The sequence below is a fragment of the Macrobrachium nipponense genome, chromosome 3, assembly GCF_015104395.2.
Source record: "Macrobrachium nipponense isolate FS-2020 chromosome 3, ASM1510439v2, whole genome shotgun sequence".
NCBI lineage: Eukaryota > Metazoa > Arthropoda > Malacostraca > Decapoda > Palaemonidae > Macrobrachium > Macrobrachium nipponense.
Genome location: NC_087202.1, coordinates 101,219,410 through 101,237,470, shown reverse-complemented (window position 1 = coordinate 101,237,470; position 18,061 = coordinate 101,219,410). Strand labels below are relative to the sequence as shown.

The window sequence follows — 18,061 nt, the reverse complement described above, 5'->3', positions numbered from 1 at the left end:
TTTGTGTAATGCAAATATTTTCATTCGAATATCATCTCTTCTATGCTGAAAGTTCTTTCAATTTTGTGTAATTCAATCTAACAGCGGAGGAAAAGTACTTCCATCTCGAATAGCCAACCGTTCTGTATATCGTTATCAGAAAAGAATAAAAAAGAATGTTGTAATTGTAAGAATATGTAGGGATAAAATGACTGAAAATATTGAATTCTCAACAAATAGATACACATGAGTTTGGAGATGATACATTGGCGATCCTGATAGGAATTCTGTTTTTAGACACACTGTGTAGCGGTTGTCGGATAACATTTACGTTTTTAGCTCATTCATTGTGGCTAAGAATATAGGATGTCTACCCAAGAAGGCCCAAGAAAGATCGCCTAAAAATAACGTTTACTTTATACCGACCGCTACTAAGATCACCCTAAAAACTTTTAATTTGGAGTTATTTTTCACTCTCAACATAATCTTAGTATGGCAGTTTCAATCATAATTTATCAGCCACTGACCGTTGTTAAACGCTCTTTTACTTTCAAATTATACTTATTTAACATTCTTTATAACATGGTTACTTGGACATAGACTGTATATATTTTTTGTTCGCCATATACAAAAATTTTTACAGTAACCCTATATATATATATATATATATATATATAATATATATATATTATATATATATATAATATATATAAATATATATATATATATATATACACACACACATAATAAAATAAGGTTGATCAATTTCGGTGTTCATCCCTTGATAGAGGTTGCCTGACAAATACAGTAATGAGGAAAGAACTTGTTTTCCACGTAAATGCTGGAGTAGTGGCATGCCTTGGCTATTTACTCATTAATATTATAAAAGAATGCTGGCCACATTCAAGAAAATAGACGAGCAAAATAAATTTGTGATTTTTTTTTGCTAGATATTTGTTTGATCACATGATCTCTCTCTCTCTCTCTCTCTCTCTCTCTCTCTCTCTCTCTCTCTCTCTCTCTCTCTCGTCTTCTGAAATGGTTTTGGGACTATCTACACGTTTTTAAAGAAATATATACATAAGTTTTTATTCAAATATAGTTATCGTGTTTGTTTTCGGAGAGGAAATTCAGCAGCACACTCAAGAGGTTTCACAAATGCAGAAAATATCGTCTACGATGCCTTCCATGCTTTTTAATGTTCAACGTTTCTACCCTGCACAACGAGATTAAAGTTTTTTTTTCTTTTTTCTTTTTACTGAGGATTGATCTTTGCATGAGGTTGTTCAGTCTTGAGTTTCGAAAGGTCAAGAAACGTTGAAATATCTTTGTAGAGAGCCGTCAAACATTTCATTTAAAGATTTTCAGTAATTTCATTTATATACTCGAAAATTCAGAACTATGATAATTATATTTCAAAAACAGAATTATTGTGTGAGCCTTACTGCTACTACTACTGCTACTAATAATAATCATAATAACGCAACTGGTATTATGCAGACTTGAAGTTATAAATAATTTTGTTCTTTGATAATCATTATAACTTGCTACTATGTTTATTTCCATCACCAAAGTTGAAACCTAATAGCTAATTAACATTTAAATCTCATAAAAATCAATATCTTGTCCAGCCATCATCGTTTGAGATAACCTCCTACAACCTATTTGGCATAGATGCAACGTGGTTGTAAATCATTTGCTGATTTCGTCGGCATAACCCCCACTCCCGTAATGTGTGCTCAAGCAGTTGGTGAGATCCCTCCTGGCCTTCCTCCCAACTGCTAACTATATTTCCCCATACATCTAGGTTTCACGTCGCACCCTTTGCTGGCCCATTCCAGGAGTTCAATATCTGGTGGTGTTCTGCAAACCATCGCCTAACAATGCAGGCATTGAGAATAGAACAGTTATCCTGTCAAAAAAGAAAGTGAAGCAAGTATCGCCGAAAAGATTTTTGTATATATCATTTGTATTATTAATTTGTATAATTAAATTGAAAATCTTATATTAGATGCTATGAAACTATAGTAACTTGTCATTATCTAATTATGATGAGCAAGACAATGAATATCGCTTAAGTTATTCCTTCAGGATAGGGAAGGGGGTATGCACGGACAGAAGGCACCATTACTTTTATATATTTCTCAGCAGTGAAGCGGCCGCCATCTTCAGCAAGTTCTCCCACACACAGCAATTTCATATATGAACTGGTGCTCGTATCTTGTGTTGTTTGGGCGCCAGCAGAGTAGTCGTCCGTGAGTTGCCGAGGTGAATGTTTTCACATCACTGAATATGACTCGAGCCCAGTAATCAAGGGTTTTATTGGCATACCGACTTGCAAAAGCCATTCTTGTCCATCTATGGTGTTTAAGTTTCCCCTTTTTAAGCGGGATCCGATAGAACAGATTTGCATCATCTTTTTCTTCTGCCTCAGATGATGGCCATCATCATTATTCTTTTAATTTTTATCTCTCCTTTATCCCACGCAAGACTGGAGGTGGACGTCTTGGAAAACTGCTGGAGGCAGTTCACGACATCATTTCGGAAGGTCCCTCCCCCCACAAGGTAGAAGTGGTCAGCGTCTACGGGAACACCGCTCTTCCGGGGATCACTCCGACGGTCGCCTTCACTTCTCCCAAAATTGAATCGTCATCCAGTCACCTGCAAGAAAGGGAACAGCCAGTTGGTACTAATTCACCCAGTGAGCATCCAGCGCCAACTACATGCGTCTGGGTGAGCGTGAAGGATGACAAGGATGCTTTTGTAGACCCTGTCAGGCTACAGGGCTTGTTGTCTCTCCGCAAGGATAAGGTGAGGTGATTTTAAATGCGTCACGTATTTATGGTACTTTAGCATAATATACTTTTAAAACCACCCACCTCACCCCAAAAAAAACTTGCATAGGTAATAGTTACGTTGCATTATACAGTAATTGTTATCGTGTTCCGGTAAAGGTAATAGTTACATTGCATTGTATAGTAATTGCTACAGTGTTCCGTAAACAGATTTTAGTTTCTCGTCAGGTAGGTTATTATTGTATTAATTATTATATTAATGAATAATCCGCCCGCCCCCACCACACATCTTATTTGAGTTCATTTCCATGCAAAACCACATTACCGAAAATTAGATATATTTTCTTCCTAAAGTAGTTTCTTGAGTAAAGTAAATATGTAGAATACCAAAACTAGATTTTTTTAGGACAGAGATAAACTGAGACAATTTTTTAACATTTTATTTTAGGTTAAGCCAGCCTTGCCCTTGCAAAAACTCTCACTCACAGAGTAGCCAATGACCTTTCCTTTTTTTTTATTTTTGTTATGACGTTGATGTTATAAAGAGGTGATTTATCATAATTGAATAGTTTTAACAGTATGTATGATTCCGTTCAGAAACTTGATTTTCTAGTTGCCTAAAGCTTTTAGCAAATTCATGGAAGAAGGAATATGTAAAAAGTTAGTCTTTCCCCCCAGTAACTTAATAATAAGTCATAACCCAGTTTTTGGGATGGAAGCATCAATGAGACTGAGTTTTTGCCGCACGGGTTAAGCAATTATAGTAGTGATTCTCCTCGACTGAGTGTTTGAAGATTATAGTAGTGATTCTCATCGACCGAGCGTTTGAAGATTATGGTAGCGATTCTCATCGACGGAGTGTTTGAAGATTGTGATCGTGATTCTCATCGACCGGGTATTTGACGATTATGATAGTGATTCTCATCGAAGACTGAAGATTATGTTAGGTATTCTCATCGACCGAATGTTTGAAGATTATGATAGGGATTCTCATCGATCGAGTGTTTGAAGATTATGATAGTGATTTTCATTGACCGAGTGTTTGAGGATTATGATAGTGATTCTCATCGACCCAGTGTTTGAAGATTATGATAGGGATTCGCATCGACCGAGTGTTTGAAGATTATGATAGGGATTCTCATCGACCGAGTGTTTGAAGATTATGATAGAGGGATTCTCATCGACCGAGTGTTTGAAGATTATGATAGGGATTCTCATCGACCGAGTGTTTGAAGATTATGATAGCGATTCTCATCGACCGAGTATATGATGATTGAGTTTTAGGCGCCCATTCACGGTCAGCTCCGTTCTTGAGACTTGTAGAAAAGTGGGCGGATCGTTGGACGTCGGTACGTGAATGTGGTAGTTTTTTAGTTTGTACAGACCAAGGTACAGACTGTTGCACAGTAAAGCGTAGCGACTTGTTGAAAGGGAGGTATAACTAGCCCATTCACTATGTGAGACGCGGTTGTTCGTTGGTTGAAATACATAACCGTGCGTGAATGAATGGAGGTTACTTCGATGCAGACATGTATTTATCATTTCAGTAATACTCGGTGTCGTCTGCGATGGGCGACTTCAGGAAGTTCTTTTACTATGGTAGAAATATGCGTTGATAAGTCGTTTTGGACTGACTGGATTGCTTTATATAACTCACACCCATGCTTATGGAATGTGAAATACAAGTGTTATCCCGACAGTAATCGGAAAAATATCTCTTATGATATTTAAGTAAACAAGATATAGGATACATATTCAGATACTACACAGGAAACTGCCACCAAGGAAATAAACATTAGTGCACTCCGGAATGCTATTCCCAAGCCTCTGAGGAGACATCGCCACATTGATTTGAACGTCCTCGTAAGATCTCCCCGTCGCTAAATACCATATTGTGACGGTTGATTTATCGGCCTCATACTGGCAGGGGCGTCATTTCATTTTTTTCTTGGGGGTTGGAGAGTCGGCCCAAAGGTTTAGAACTTATGATATGGGTGGGGTGCCGAGCGAAGCGAGCCTTATCAGCTGGGGGTAAGGGTTCACTGATGGCACCCCCCCCAAAGAAATTTTTGGAAATTTGTGTGCATATTGGATCAATTTGAAGCATGTATGATTCATCTTTGAGTGAATTTTACTATTATTATTATTATTATTATTATTATTATTATTATTATTATTATTATTATTATTATTTATTATTTTAATTTTTTTTTTTTTTTGGCTCGAGCCACCGACCTCCAATTCGACTGTGGGTGGTTATTTATAGTTGGGAGGGGTTTCCCGGGTTGCATCCTGCCTCCTTAGGAGTTCCAGCCACTTTTCTTACTATGTGGGCCGTTTCTTTAGGACCGACACACTTCTGCATGAGTCCTGGAGCTACTTCAAGCCTCAAGGTTTTTCTAGATTCCCTTTCAAAGGGATCTTGGGATCGTGCTGCCTAGACTCCTATGATTATGGGTACAATTTCCAACTGGCATATTCTATATCCTTCTTTATTTCTATTTTCAGATCTTGATACTTAGACCATTTTTTTCCCTCTCTTTCTACTTCCAACTCTGGTTGTCCTATTGGTATTGTCGACATCAGTGAAGTGGAATAACTTTCTTCTTGACTTTATCTGGTCTACTTGTGCACGTATCACACCTATGCTGTTCTGGATACCAGAGTCCCAGAAGGATCTTTAGCCTGATCGTTTTCTATCACTCCCATCAAGGTTGGTTGCTCGTTACCACTTATTACCCAGCAAGTGGTAAGCTGATAGTATTTCTTTGCACAGTGGCTCCAGTGGAGGCTTTTGCCAACTGAATCAATGCCATCTTTTGGTACTGGTTATGTGCAAGTGCCGGGCATTCACTTGCTATGTGGTTTAGGTTATGTTTTCATTTTTCGTATTGCACTTCTACCATATGGGAGGAGATGTTATTTTCTTTCTGTCTATCGTTCTTTGAACAAAATATCTGGTTTATTAGGGCCTGATCTTGTACCGCTGTTATCATTTTCTTCAGTTTTCCTTCTTTAGCTCTACCTCCCCTTTTGTAGCCATTGCCATGTGGGTCATCGAGCTGGATACGTTCTTTAGTCTGTTCTCATGTAATTGGTTTTCGGTGCATTGGTTTGGTTTGTGCCCAGTCCTCTGTTTCTGTTTTGTTCGTTCTCCTGTCTCTGTATAATTTCTGTGGGTTCTTTTCGTCTAACTTGTTTATTAGTCCTTCTTCCCATGCACTCTTTAGCCCACTCGTTTTTCATCTGGGTTTTCCAGATATTGCCCCACTTGCTCTGTTCTTTCGATGGTTTGACGCAGTCCTTCTATACGTTAGTAGTCCTCTCCCCTCCTTCCTTTCGTGTGATGTATTAGTTCCCTGTCGTATTTGCTCTTGGGTGTAGTGCTTTGTGTATTGTTTCATACATGTTTCCTGGTTTTTCTGATCTATGCTGCGGAGTTCTGCCTTCGTCCATTCCACTTATTTCCTGTCGCTGTTTATCTGATTACTGGCACTCGCCCATGTGGTTTATGGGCTTTTATCATATTTCCAGGCGTTGAGTTTTGACTTGAGTATCGCCTTGCAGTTCTCTGCATATAATTCTTTCCTGATCGTGTTACCCCTTCATCTCGTTGGTGTTTTATATCCTCTCCATTCAAGTTATTCCCAAGGTAATTTGTTATCCAAGTTCTCATCCTATGTGTTTGATGTTGCTCCCATCTGGTTAGCTTTATCCCTTTCGGTTTCTCGTTACTTTATTATTCTTATTATTATTATTTATTAGTTATTATTATTTGATTATTAATTTTGATTATTATTAATTATTATTATTATGTTTCAACAAAATCTATTGGTTGGGGGGAACCCATAGTCTTGTGGGGGTCCGTCCTGTGTCCTTGAGGGGCAAGTAACCCCCCAGGGCTTTACCCTCCCCCCCCGAAATTAAGCCCCTGCAGACAGTTTGTCTGAATTTCTTGATATAAAGTGTTTTAATTAACGACCGAGCAGGCTCTTCTAAATTTATCCTCGCCCATCTTCAATTAATTATAGCAGGATTTAGTAAAAGAAAATTACTTATCTTGTGTAGTCATCTTTGACGGGGCATGTGCAGTAGTAGTATTTGGTCCACTGAATGATAGAATGAATTCCCCGATATTGCTCTAAAAACTGAATGTCATTTGAATTCATTCATGAGAGATGCATGAGAAAACTCATTTCTTTTAAGAAACCATCTTTTACCAAATCCCAAAATACTTTCTTTGGTTTCTTTAGCAAGGTTTTTCATTTTGACAGAAACTATAGCACAAGTTTCCAAAGTTAACTGTTCGCCGTTGGAGAGTACCTCGGCTATCAACTCTAGGGACGTCCCAAGAACGCAAATGAGCAATTTTACACGGACGCTCCCCCCCCCCCCCCCCCTCCCCCTCCCCCCCCCCCCCCACCCCCCCAACCCCACCACCCCCCCCCCCCCCCCCCCCCCCCTTTCGACATGTCTGGGGACAAGTCTGGGCATGAATGACCCGCGTAAAAGGGACGAGACCATCAACCCAGTCAGAGGCATGAGAATAATGGAAAATGGCAAAATATAAAATTACTTTATTATTTTGTCTCGATTTGAAAGAATATGCTGGATGCATTTGCCGATTGTTTGTTACTGTTATTGATTCAGTTTTATTGGTAAATATTCAGGATATAAATTTATTTAAAATTAATTAAACCAGAAACGGACCGCATTCAGTTTTTACAGATCCAATATCGGGGAATTCATTCTATCATTCAGTGGACCAAATCAAAATGAAAATGACAAAGATGCATGAGTGCAATTATGACTGTTATTTATAAAAGCGATTTGGATAGAACAAAAGCCCTCTTTAGATTTCAGATCCAATCAATCTTACGGCAAAGTATTGAAGTACTTACTACTGCACAATGCCCCGTCAGAAAATGGACTACACCAAGATAAGTCAATTTTCTTTTTACTAAATACCTATTCAGCGGCCATACGCCAATGGATAATGATGGTAACTCTTGGCTTATGTTTGTTATCATGGAAGGTTCGTAGTATTTGAAACTGCCATAGTCTATGATAGATAATACGTTATAAATTTGTGAATATATTTTGCGTTTCCATATAGCATGACTGATTTATATCAAAGTAGAATCTTGCTAACTAAGACCAGTAAGGCGTCATAGCTCCAGTTTTTATATTTTGTTTGCGCGTGATGATGTTACCAAATCCAAATAGTATTTGCTTTATCAAATCCGCTCTTTTTCCTAGAAGAGTCCCAATGTACAAAGATTTTTCTATCGTTGTCCCAAGTATTTATGGCGTCTTGTCTTTTCACTTAAACGTAAAGTAACTTGTTGAAAATAAAAAAAATTCGTTGACCGTATTATAGGTAAAATACCAGATATCTTCCACTAACTATTTATGTTTGACGGTGCATATGGAAACAGTAAGAATAATTTAAGGGTTTTCACCTGAAGATAAATAAATAATATCCCCGTAGCGCACCATATGCAAAAAAAGTCTACTTTTACTTATGTCATGGACTCATTTTTTGGCGGGTTTGTTGATGGAGAAGTGGTGTTGATTTCTTTACTACCTTCAGCATAGCTGTTTGATACTAATTATGTATATGGAAGTAAAAAGATTTGAATCATTAGATTAAAAGAAGTACAGTGCAGCCTAAGCGAACTAATGTGACTTTCTTTTTCCGACAAAAGCTGGAGAAAGCCACTGGTCTCTCAGTGTCCCTGAAGGACCCGCCCCCTGTCTTCGATAAGAAAGGCCTCTCGGTCAAGCAGGTCCCTAGGAAGGACACGGTGAGTGGAGGGTATCACCCAAACCTCGAAGGACCAGAGGACTCTGCTCTCTCTACTCTCAAGTTGTCCTACGAAGACGGAGCCTCTGTGACCTCTCTGGCTTCCACAGCTCTTCCTCTTCAGGTATTTTTGTTTATTTATTGTTTATCTAACAAATTTTATTTGTTTTAGTTTTTTGTAAAGAAAATCATTGTGATGGTTATTTGTCCGCCCGTTCGCACCTTTACTGTCCGCTGTCAGATTTTAAAACCTACTGAGGCTAGAGGGCTGCAAATTGATATGTTGATTAACCACACTTCAATCATTAAGTCTACCAAATTGCAGCCCTCTAGCCTCAGTAGTTTTTATTTTCTTTAAGGGTAAAGTACGCTATAGGACAGGCCACCACTTGGTCGTGGCTGAATGCTTCGTAGGCCAAGCCTCATACAGCATTATACGTTGTACAGAGCACTTGATTGAGCCGGAGAAACTTCGGCGCATTTTTTACTTGTTTCTTTTTAATTGGGCGAGAATTAAAATAAATATTTCCTTTATTAATTTTTCTCTATTCTCTCAAGTTCGTTAATTTTTTTCTCTCTAGTTAAGAACCATAATATTGCTTTCGTCTTTGCAACGCGTTCCTAACTTGAATCGCCAAAATTAAGGGTTTGACATACAACTCTGTCAATATGCAAAATATTTCCCTCTAATATTTATTGATTACTCTAAAATACCTTTCGATTAGAAGTTATCTTCCTATTTACGGCAGAAGTATTGCATGCATAGATTCTAATTGAAACTAAAACGAAAAAAATTACAAAGGAGATGACTGTCAAACTTGTGCAGTAATTAGAGAACTGTTATTGTAACTATTGTAAAATGTATATTTATTTTCTATGTACAGGGATTTTATATTGTTATGGGGATTTTTAGTGACATATTATGAAGCACGCTTTAATGAAACATCTTTTATAAAGATGTTTCATTAAACATTTCTGAGACATCTAAAAGAGCTGTCATGTGAAGTAATACCTAAATCATGGAAAAAAACAGTCTTAGACAATAATGCTCAAAATTTTTGCATTCATCCCTTATTAGTTTTCTGCAAAGGAAAACTATTGAGATGGCTCTGTCTCTCCGTCTGCACTTTTTCTGTCCGCCCCCAGATATTAAAAACTACCGAGGCTAGAGGGCTGCAAATTATTATGTTGATCATCCACCCTCCAGTCATCAAACATACGAAATTGAAGCCCTCTGTTCTCGAAAATTTTTATTTTGAGGTTAAAGTTAGCCATACACGTTCGTCTGGCACCCCTATAGGTGCCAACAACACAGGCCACCACCAGGCTGTAGCTGAAAGTTTCATGAGCCGTGGCTGACAGTTTCATATAGCAGTATACGCTGTAAAGAAAACTCGAAGTAACTTCAGCGCATTTTTTTCTTGTTTACTGTAAGTGTTCATCCATTCTACTATGCATTTCAGAGACCGCGAGTCATCGTTTTTCTCAGATATCTTTCAAGATAATTATGTGATCGAAATTACATTTGACGTCGTGTACAAGACACCCCCTGCTAATTTTTTTGTAATATTAGTGCATTGTCAAATGGTGTTTCGTTAAGGCGTTTATCTTGACATTTAAAGGCAAAGGCGCATGAGTCAGCAAGACTTAAGTACAGAATCAAACCTGCTATCCCCTCATCTCTCCCCCCAATAACTCTGTAATTTACAAAAGTGCAATAAAATACCGTTTTCCATGATAATTTTTCAATACCAGCGGATAATTGGAGAGTTCACAATGAAAAGGATAGCGAGGTTTTACGTAACGACCGTAATAATGATTCATTTTTCACAAAGTTTTCTGCTAAGTAGCTTGGAGGACTAAGTAGGTAGACATAGCTCCGCTTACTTTGGGTATTTGGGGGTAAGTGAGCAGACCTCTTTCCCTGGGCTTTGGTTGATTGTATCCTTGGTGTGTCAGGTAATACTGTATTGATAAGGGTCTGTCTGTCGGCTATCGCATACACAAAATGGAGAAAGCTGACAATAAATTAAGGACTAATCTCAATATGTGCGTGAATCTTCATGACACACACACACATATTGGTTAATCAATCAATCATTGTATCTATCATATCATATAATATATTACTTTGTCTCTATTTCACTCTTGGAATATAGTAAATACACACGCGCGCGCCCGCGCACACACACACATTATATATATATATATATATATATATATATATATATATATATATATATATATATAGTATATATGTATATATATATGTATATATATATGTATATATATATGTATATATATATACATATATATATATATATATATATATATGTATATATATATGTATTATATATATATATATATATATATAATATGCACACACACACATTATATATATATATATATATATATATATATATATATATATGTGTGTGTGCATATTATATATATATATATATATATATATATATATATATATATATATATATATATATATATAGTGTTATATTTTACATATATATGGGGTATGTGTATGTGTCTCACCATTATCCAGTCAATTATATATCTTAAGAAAATACGATATCAATAATTCAGTGCATACATAATCAACAAAAACCAACATATTTACAACATCCAATACTACTCAGTATAGTAGACAAGAAATGAGTAGAGGGTCGTAGGCAGAGAGGCCAGGAAAGTGGATTGAGGGAGGGATAAGGAGGGGAAGGAAGAGGGAGGGAGGTAGGGAGGGAGGGACAGGATGGCGATAAAAGAACGTTCGAATGCATAGGTTGGCGATGCTTGGCAACACTTGCTAATATAGTGAATTTGACAATGCACGATATTACCAAAATTTAGTGGGAAGTGTCTTGTACACTGCCAAAGTACCATTTCGAACAAGTATTTAGTTTGAAAGATATTTGAGAAAAACGATGACTCGCAGTCCCTCCTTGAAATGGACAGTAAGTACGTTGCTCTCAGAGCGCGGAGGGAGTCCCTGAAGCCCTTCTCTCTCTCCAGGTTGTCGACACGAACATGACCTCGTTGGTGACTCCTCTCCTCATCCGAAGCCACAAGTGTGTGTCCCAGGAGAGTCCGAGGGGTCACGCCCACGCCTCTTACGACTCTGACACCTGCGCGCCCTCTAGCTGCCTCAACGGAGGCAGGTGCGTCAGATTCCCTTCTGGAAGCAGGTCAGCTCCTCGTGATTAATTCATAAAACCTGTACTTTATTCCAGGAGAGAGAGAGAGAGAGAGAGAGAGAGAGAGAGAGAGAGAGAGAGATGAATTCCAAAGCTATCGTAACACAACGGGAGATCATTTATCATTATGTATTGAAAATGAAAATGCTAGATACTTCTATATATCTCGTATTTTTATTTACTGTTTAGTATACTTTTTTTATTTACTTAATCCTTAACCATATATCATGATTAGCAGACAGCCCTGTATAACTCCGTAAAGTTTTTTCTTCATAAGGAAGAAAAAAAATTCTCAATAGGTGCAAACATTAGTATGAGTTGTTGCGACTGCTGTGAGGAGGACGGGCATTTGATGTTAAAGATGAATAAGAAATTTGTGTTGACGAGGATGTTCATAGCATAACCAGTGCAAATTAATTGACCTTTCATATATGGTACTTGTACCAAAACAAATCACTATCTTCCCGTCGTGCGGTGCACTGTAGACATTATTCAAGGTTCTCTGTAGCGTCCCCTCCGCCCCTAGTGGCAACCCCTTTCATTATTTTTACTGTACCTCCTTTTCCACCCTCTTCTAACAATTATATCATAATGCAACAGCAAAGCTTTTCCCCTCTTTACACCTTTGTAACTTTTTACTCTCAATTTTCCTTTCGGCGCTGAATGACCTTATAGGTCCCAGGGCTTGGCCTTCAGCCTAAATTGTATATTCTATTCCAGAAATCTTTATGGAAATGAAACGTGTTAAGAGTTGAAGAATAAGTGGCCATGGTTACGAAATTCCTTTATTAAGACAATGAGCAGCAATGTTTCGTGTCTACGTAATCAGGAGCCTTCTTCATAAATGAGCCGTACAACGTCTTGCGGATGTTGTATTTAGAAAGGAAAATGTACAATATGGGAAAAACAATTTAGATATTTCGTAGAATATAAATTATATGGAGTTCTACAAGGCCAGAAAACAATGTTCAAAATGAGTGTGAATGAACTTTGTAAACGTGTACTCAGGTACTTCAGAGTAAATAGATTAACCTTTTATTTAATTTCATGGGTATTTTGTTGCAATAAAAAAGGAAGTCAATTTTTAAACCAATAGATTATATCATACTTTTTTTTAGCTAAGTTCCATGCATGCATTATTTTATGTTTGCAGTATCGAGACAGTGTAGTAATTATTGGGGAAACAATGAGAAATTACTTTTGTGTATTTTATCCCCAAGTCATTAGTTTAAATTGTATATGTAGTATACTTATCAAATCCTATTTAGATACGTAAAGTGATAGCGAAAAGCAATATGAATAAATGTCATATTGTCCATTGAACTGGTGGCAGGTGCGTGTGTCCGGGAGGATCCTGGGGTCCTCAGTGCAAGATCCTCTCCAGGACCTTCCGTGGATCTGGCTGGGTGTGGTTGAGGCCTCTGCCTCCCTGCCTTCCCACAACGCTGTCCCTTCGTGTCCTGACGCGGAGGCCTCACGGGTTGCTCCTTTATTCGGGTCCCCTCGCCCCACACTCGGAGCCCTTTGGCTCCTCTTACTGGAGTCTCCCCTCGCCCATGTTGGCTCTGCAGGTGGTAGAGAGTAAGCCTCAGCTTATCGTCGAAGGGATTGGGAGTTCTTTCGTCCTCACAGTCAATGCGTCGGTCACTGACGGCGAGTGGCACACTGTACACCTTCACTTGCATCAACAGGTTAGTTGGAATATGTGTCGCTTCAAGTGGATGCTTATGTGTCACTGCAGAACTTTAAAGCCCGTAGGCTTTTGAACGTGGTTGTACAGATACCAAAATGGACTCGGTGCAGTTCCCGAGAATTAAGGCATGCATGAGAACACTGCTAAAATTTTGTTATGTTAACTAATACTTCTGAAGAAATCAAATTATTCCTGATGTGAACACCCACCCTTATCGTTTTGTATTTTGATATTGTTGATCTAAGCAGTAAATTTATTACCTACTTGTTAGAGGACTGTTACGAGCTGCAGCTAGCTTGGAGAGAAAGAGAGAAGGGAACATAATTAGACTTGTGTTACAGAGCACTCTGGAAGAATAAACTATTATGCCTAGGGTTCTTCAATTGGTAGTGGAAATTTAAAAGTGAACGGCTAATACTGCAAATATCTCTGGTCACACGACAAACAAAAAGAATTACCGTAACTAACATCAGTGTTTCATGAAAGGAAACTTACGAATGAGACATTTTCACAAATAATGGGATTCGCGTACCTAACTTCAATATTACTTATTGGGATTTTTTAGAATAATAAAAAGTTTTAAACCACATTATTATGCAACTGCACCAAGAAAGGTAGTGAAACTTAAAAGAAGATTAAATAATTTTGATTTTTTTTACTATGTGACAATTCGATAAAATAATTTTAATGTGGGTTCACTTTGTGTTCTTAAGAATATAATAACTTGAAAACATCCGCAAAAGTGTATCAAATACAAATAAGCCTTCATTAAGTTAGTGCTGAGGGATGTTTTGGTTTGCTTTAGATGAAAACATTCCCTGCTATTTATTTCCCCATTTTCTTGCCCTCAGAGAGTAGCCATGATGGTGGACTTCTGTGGGTTGGGGTGGGACGAGAAGGCCAGCGACGAGTCTCATTGCGTTGCTAGAAAGTCCTGGGGACTTCCAGGAGGTCTGAGAGAGTGGGAGGTACTGGGTCCTCTACAGATAGGGGGTCTAGCTCAAGGGCCACAGCGACCGAAGGATTATGGATGGAGTCAATCTCCTACGCCTTATCCGCTAGATGGGTGTCTTTCAGACTTGAATATAAATGGTCAGGTAAGGTCATTTGAACATTATGCTGAATGGTATAAAGTTTATGAATATAATGATTCCAAATAGCATTGTAATGGGATTTGGGTGTAAACTAATAGTTTGTGCACAAAGGCAATAAAAAATCCGAATAAGCTTTTTTTTTTTTCCTTAGAATTATAAAAGTTAGATCAGGTTTTCTACTTCACTGACTCAAATTTAGACCAGAATATTGATTGACACTGCTTACTTCGCTTGTGAAACAAAGAAATTTATGATTAATACGTTGTTCTTGTTCTGGCCATAACTATAGAAAATAGGAACGATGTAGTTATGGATAAGTGTGCTTGTATGTGTGTGCGTGCGAGTGATTGTGCGTATGTATTTGGCTAACAGATTTCCTGTAAGAAGAGTTAGCCTTTGATACAAGTATAGAGATACCTGTAGATATATAGCTATATACTAGAAGTAAATATGAATACACAGGTACCTTCAAACCACCAAGTTCAAATTGTTTGATATCGGTATCATGTCCCAGGAGTGATGAAAGTGAAATGACAGTCTTGCAGCTTTATTGCAGCTAATGGACTTGGGAGAGCCACCATGCAGCAAAGACAGCACAGCTGGCTGCCAACCGCAAGAGACAGCATGTCTAGGTGGCCCGGGAACGTGTGGCATCAGAGGCGCCTGTTCGGGCGGACTGAATCACCCTGAGTGCCATTGTGACCCTGGTTGGACAGGAGTCCGTTGCGACACCCCAACGGCCCCAGCCACTTTGGGCCCAAAGTCGTACATGAAACTGGCGTTGTCCTTCACCCCTTCGTCAAGAGTGGTGAGCGTCCAGCTGAGGGTCCGGACGCTTGGCGAGTCGACAGGGATGCTAGTTCGTCTTGCCGCTCAGCACACGCAGCATTCTTTCACTGTTCACGTATGTAAACGATCGGTCAGGCCCATGTCATCTGTTGTATAAGGAAAGACTATAAAATCATGGCAAAAAAAAAAAAAAACTATCAGAACTTCATTTTGTTATCGTTTCATACCCTCTCTTCATTACTGTCTTACACTTTGTCAGTATAGTATCTGCCTGCCTTATGATATTTACAGTATAATAAAGACTTTAGATTTGTAAAACTGCTATCAGAGTTTAGTTTTTTATGGTTCTTAGTCTGTTTACATCAGTATCAAGCTCCTTATTAAGATTCTATCAGGTGAATTTGCCTTATTTACCTACAGATCCTTTTATTTCTGTCATTCCATGATTAGCTTCGAGCTGGGGTGGCCTGTGCGTCAGTGTCGGGCGCAGGGTGGGCAGCCAGGGTTGTATGCGTCGAGGGCAGAGTCGTAGGAGATGGTCAGTGGCACACCGTGAGAGCCGAGAGACACGGCCACAGTCTCCTGATCAGCGTCGACGGAGGAGACGAAGGGCGGGTCAACAGATCGATCCCTTCCCTGATGGCTCCTGGGAGGCCCAGCAGCCTCCAGGAGGAAAGTGCGGGCCCGCCAATGCCTTTGGAGATCGACAAGCATGACGGAGTGACGGTCGGCGGACTTCCCGAGTTCCTGGGCGTCAAACTCGTGACTGTTGCAGAGGACTTGCAAGATAGTGAGTAAACGGGATTTCTAGTTGAATACGAATGGACTCCAAGTCTTGCTAAGTAATTTTTCTTCTACCATTAGTAGTTTCTGGCTAGAGAACCTAAATGCTGATTTTTGTAGTTGCAAACCTTTAATTTCGTGCTTTCTTATGTCTTATTTTAAGTTTGTTTGCCTATTTTGTTGATTTAGATTGTTGTGTTTCCTTTATTTTCGTAGTAAAATTGCATGCTGCGCGAATCATAACATGTGTGCATACATACATACATACAGACGTACGTACATACATTCAAACATGTATATAACCAAGTATGTATTTTCATTTTTCACTATGCTCGTAATTTCCCGTGTATCTTTGTAATCTGGATTCCATTAGTGTTCCTTAAAATAAAATGCATATTATGAATGCATTTTCCTTACTCAGTATGCTCGAAATTTTTCGTTGTTAATTTTAATGTTGTCAATTATTAATGTACATTAAAGCAAAATGCATATTCTACGTAATTTATATAAATGGATGGATTCCTTGTTTTACGTATATGCAAAACGTACATTTTAGAAATATTTTCGTTATTCATTATGTTTATATTTCCCATTTTTTTTTTAAACTTCGAAGTCAGGGGATCCCCTTACTGCACATTAATGTAAAGTACAAATGAACTGACTTTGTCCCCAGCTTGTATAGATGACTTGAGAGTGTCAGATCGCCAGCTGCCGCTTCCCCCCGCAGTCAACGGCAGCACCTGGGGCCAAGTGACCACCTTAGACGGATTCATGAAGGGCTGCAACCCTCCCACCTCCTGTGTGAACGCGACCTGCGATCCCCCGCTGTCCTGCCACGCCTCCTGGACGCAGCCTTCTTGCAGGTGAATTTGGGACTCTTGTCCTTCAGACAGTTTATTTCTGTTTAGCACTACTGTGTAAGAGGGTTGGTCGTGCTGCTCGAGAAACTAATGTGCAGATATACCAGATAGCTGTACTGAAATTTTTATGTTCGATTCATCCACAGTTCAGCCGTTGTAGTGTCAATGGGGCAGTGATCAGTCATTTTTTTTCTGCAGCCATTCTTGATATATATATATATATATATATATATATATATATATATATATATATATATATATATATACACATATACATCATACATACATACACACGTACATACATACATACTTACATACATTACACACATACATAACATATATATATATTATATATATAGTATATTATATATAATACATATATAGCATATAGATATATATATATATAATATTATATAATATATAAGATGTATGGTAATATATAGTATATATGGTATGTATATGTATATATGTATATGTATATATATATAATAATTATAATATATTATAATATATAGAGAGATATATATGTATTTATATATATATGTAATAATATATACATATATATATATATATATATATATATATATATATATATATATATATATGTGTGTGTGTGTGTGTGTTTAGGGGGTACACATTGTAACAGACATCCCTGGCAAGAATGGCTTCAGATATATATATATATATATATATATATATATATATATATATATATATATATATATATATATGTATATATTTATAGATATGTTATATATATATTTATATATCTCTATGTATATGAATGTGTATGTGTGTGTGTGGGTACACATTGTAGCAGACTCCCCTGACAAGAATGGCTCCAGAAAAAAAAAAAAAATATATATATGTATATATATATATATATATATATATATATATATATATATATATATATCAATATATATATATATAAATATATATATATATATATATATAAATAAATATGTATATATATATATATATATAATATATTATAATATATAATATATATATATATTATATAAATAAAGGTTTTTTGCCACGAAGGAAAAATGA

At 37.6% G+C, this 18,061-nt stretch overlaps 1 protein-coding gene across 1 annotated transcript in view; it reads left to right on the top strand.

The window, feature by feature from the left end:
* Positions 1-18,061, top strand: part of LOC135222466 (putative neural-cadherin 2) — a 113,813-nt gene that overhangs the window by 86,235 nt on the left and 9,517 nt on the right. Inside the window, exons 12-19 of the mRNA XM_064260553.1 lie at positions 2,470-2,790; positions 8,483-8,704; positions 11,605-11,777; positions 13,120-13,477; positions 14,331-14,576; positions 15,130-15,477; positions 15,813-16,152; positions 16,819-17,008. Coding sequence (XP_064116623.1) covers positions 2,470-2,790; positions 8,483-8,704; positions 11,605-11,777; positions 13,120-13,477; positions 14,331-14,576; positions 15,130-15,477; positions 15,813-16,152; positions 16,819-17,008 — 2,198 coding nt within the window. The remainder of the gene's footprint in view (positions 1-2,469; positions 2,791-8,482; positions 8,705-11,604; positions 11,778-13,119; positions 13,478-14,330; positions 14,577-15,129; positions 15,478-15,812; positions 16,153-16,818; positions 17,009-18,061) is intronic.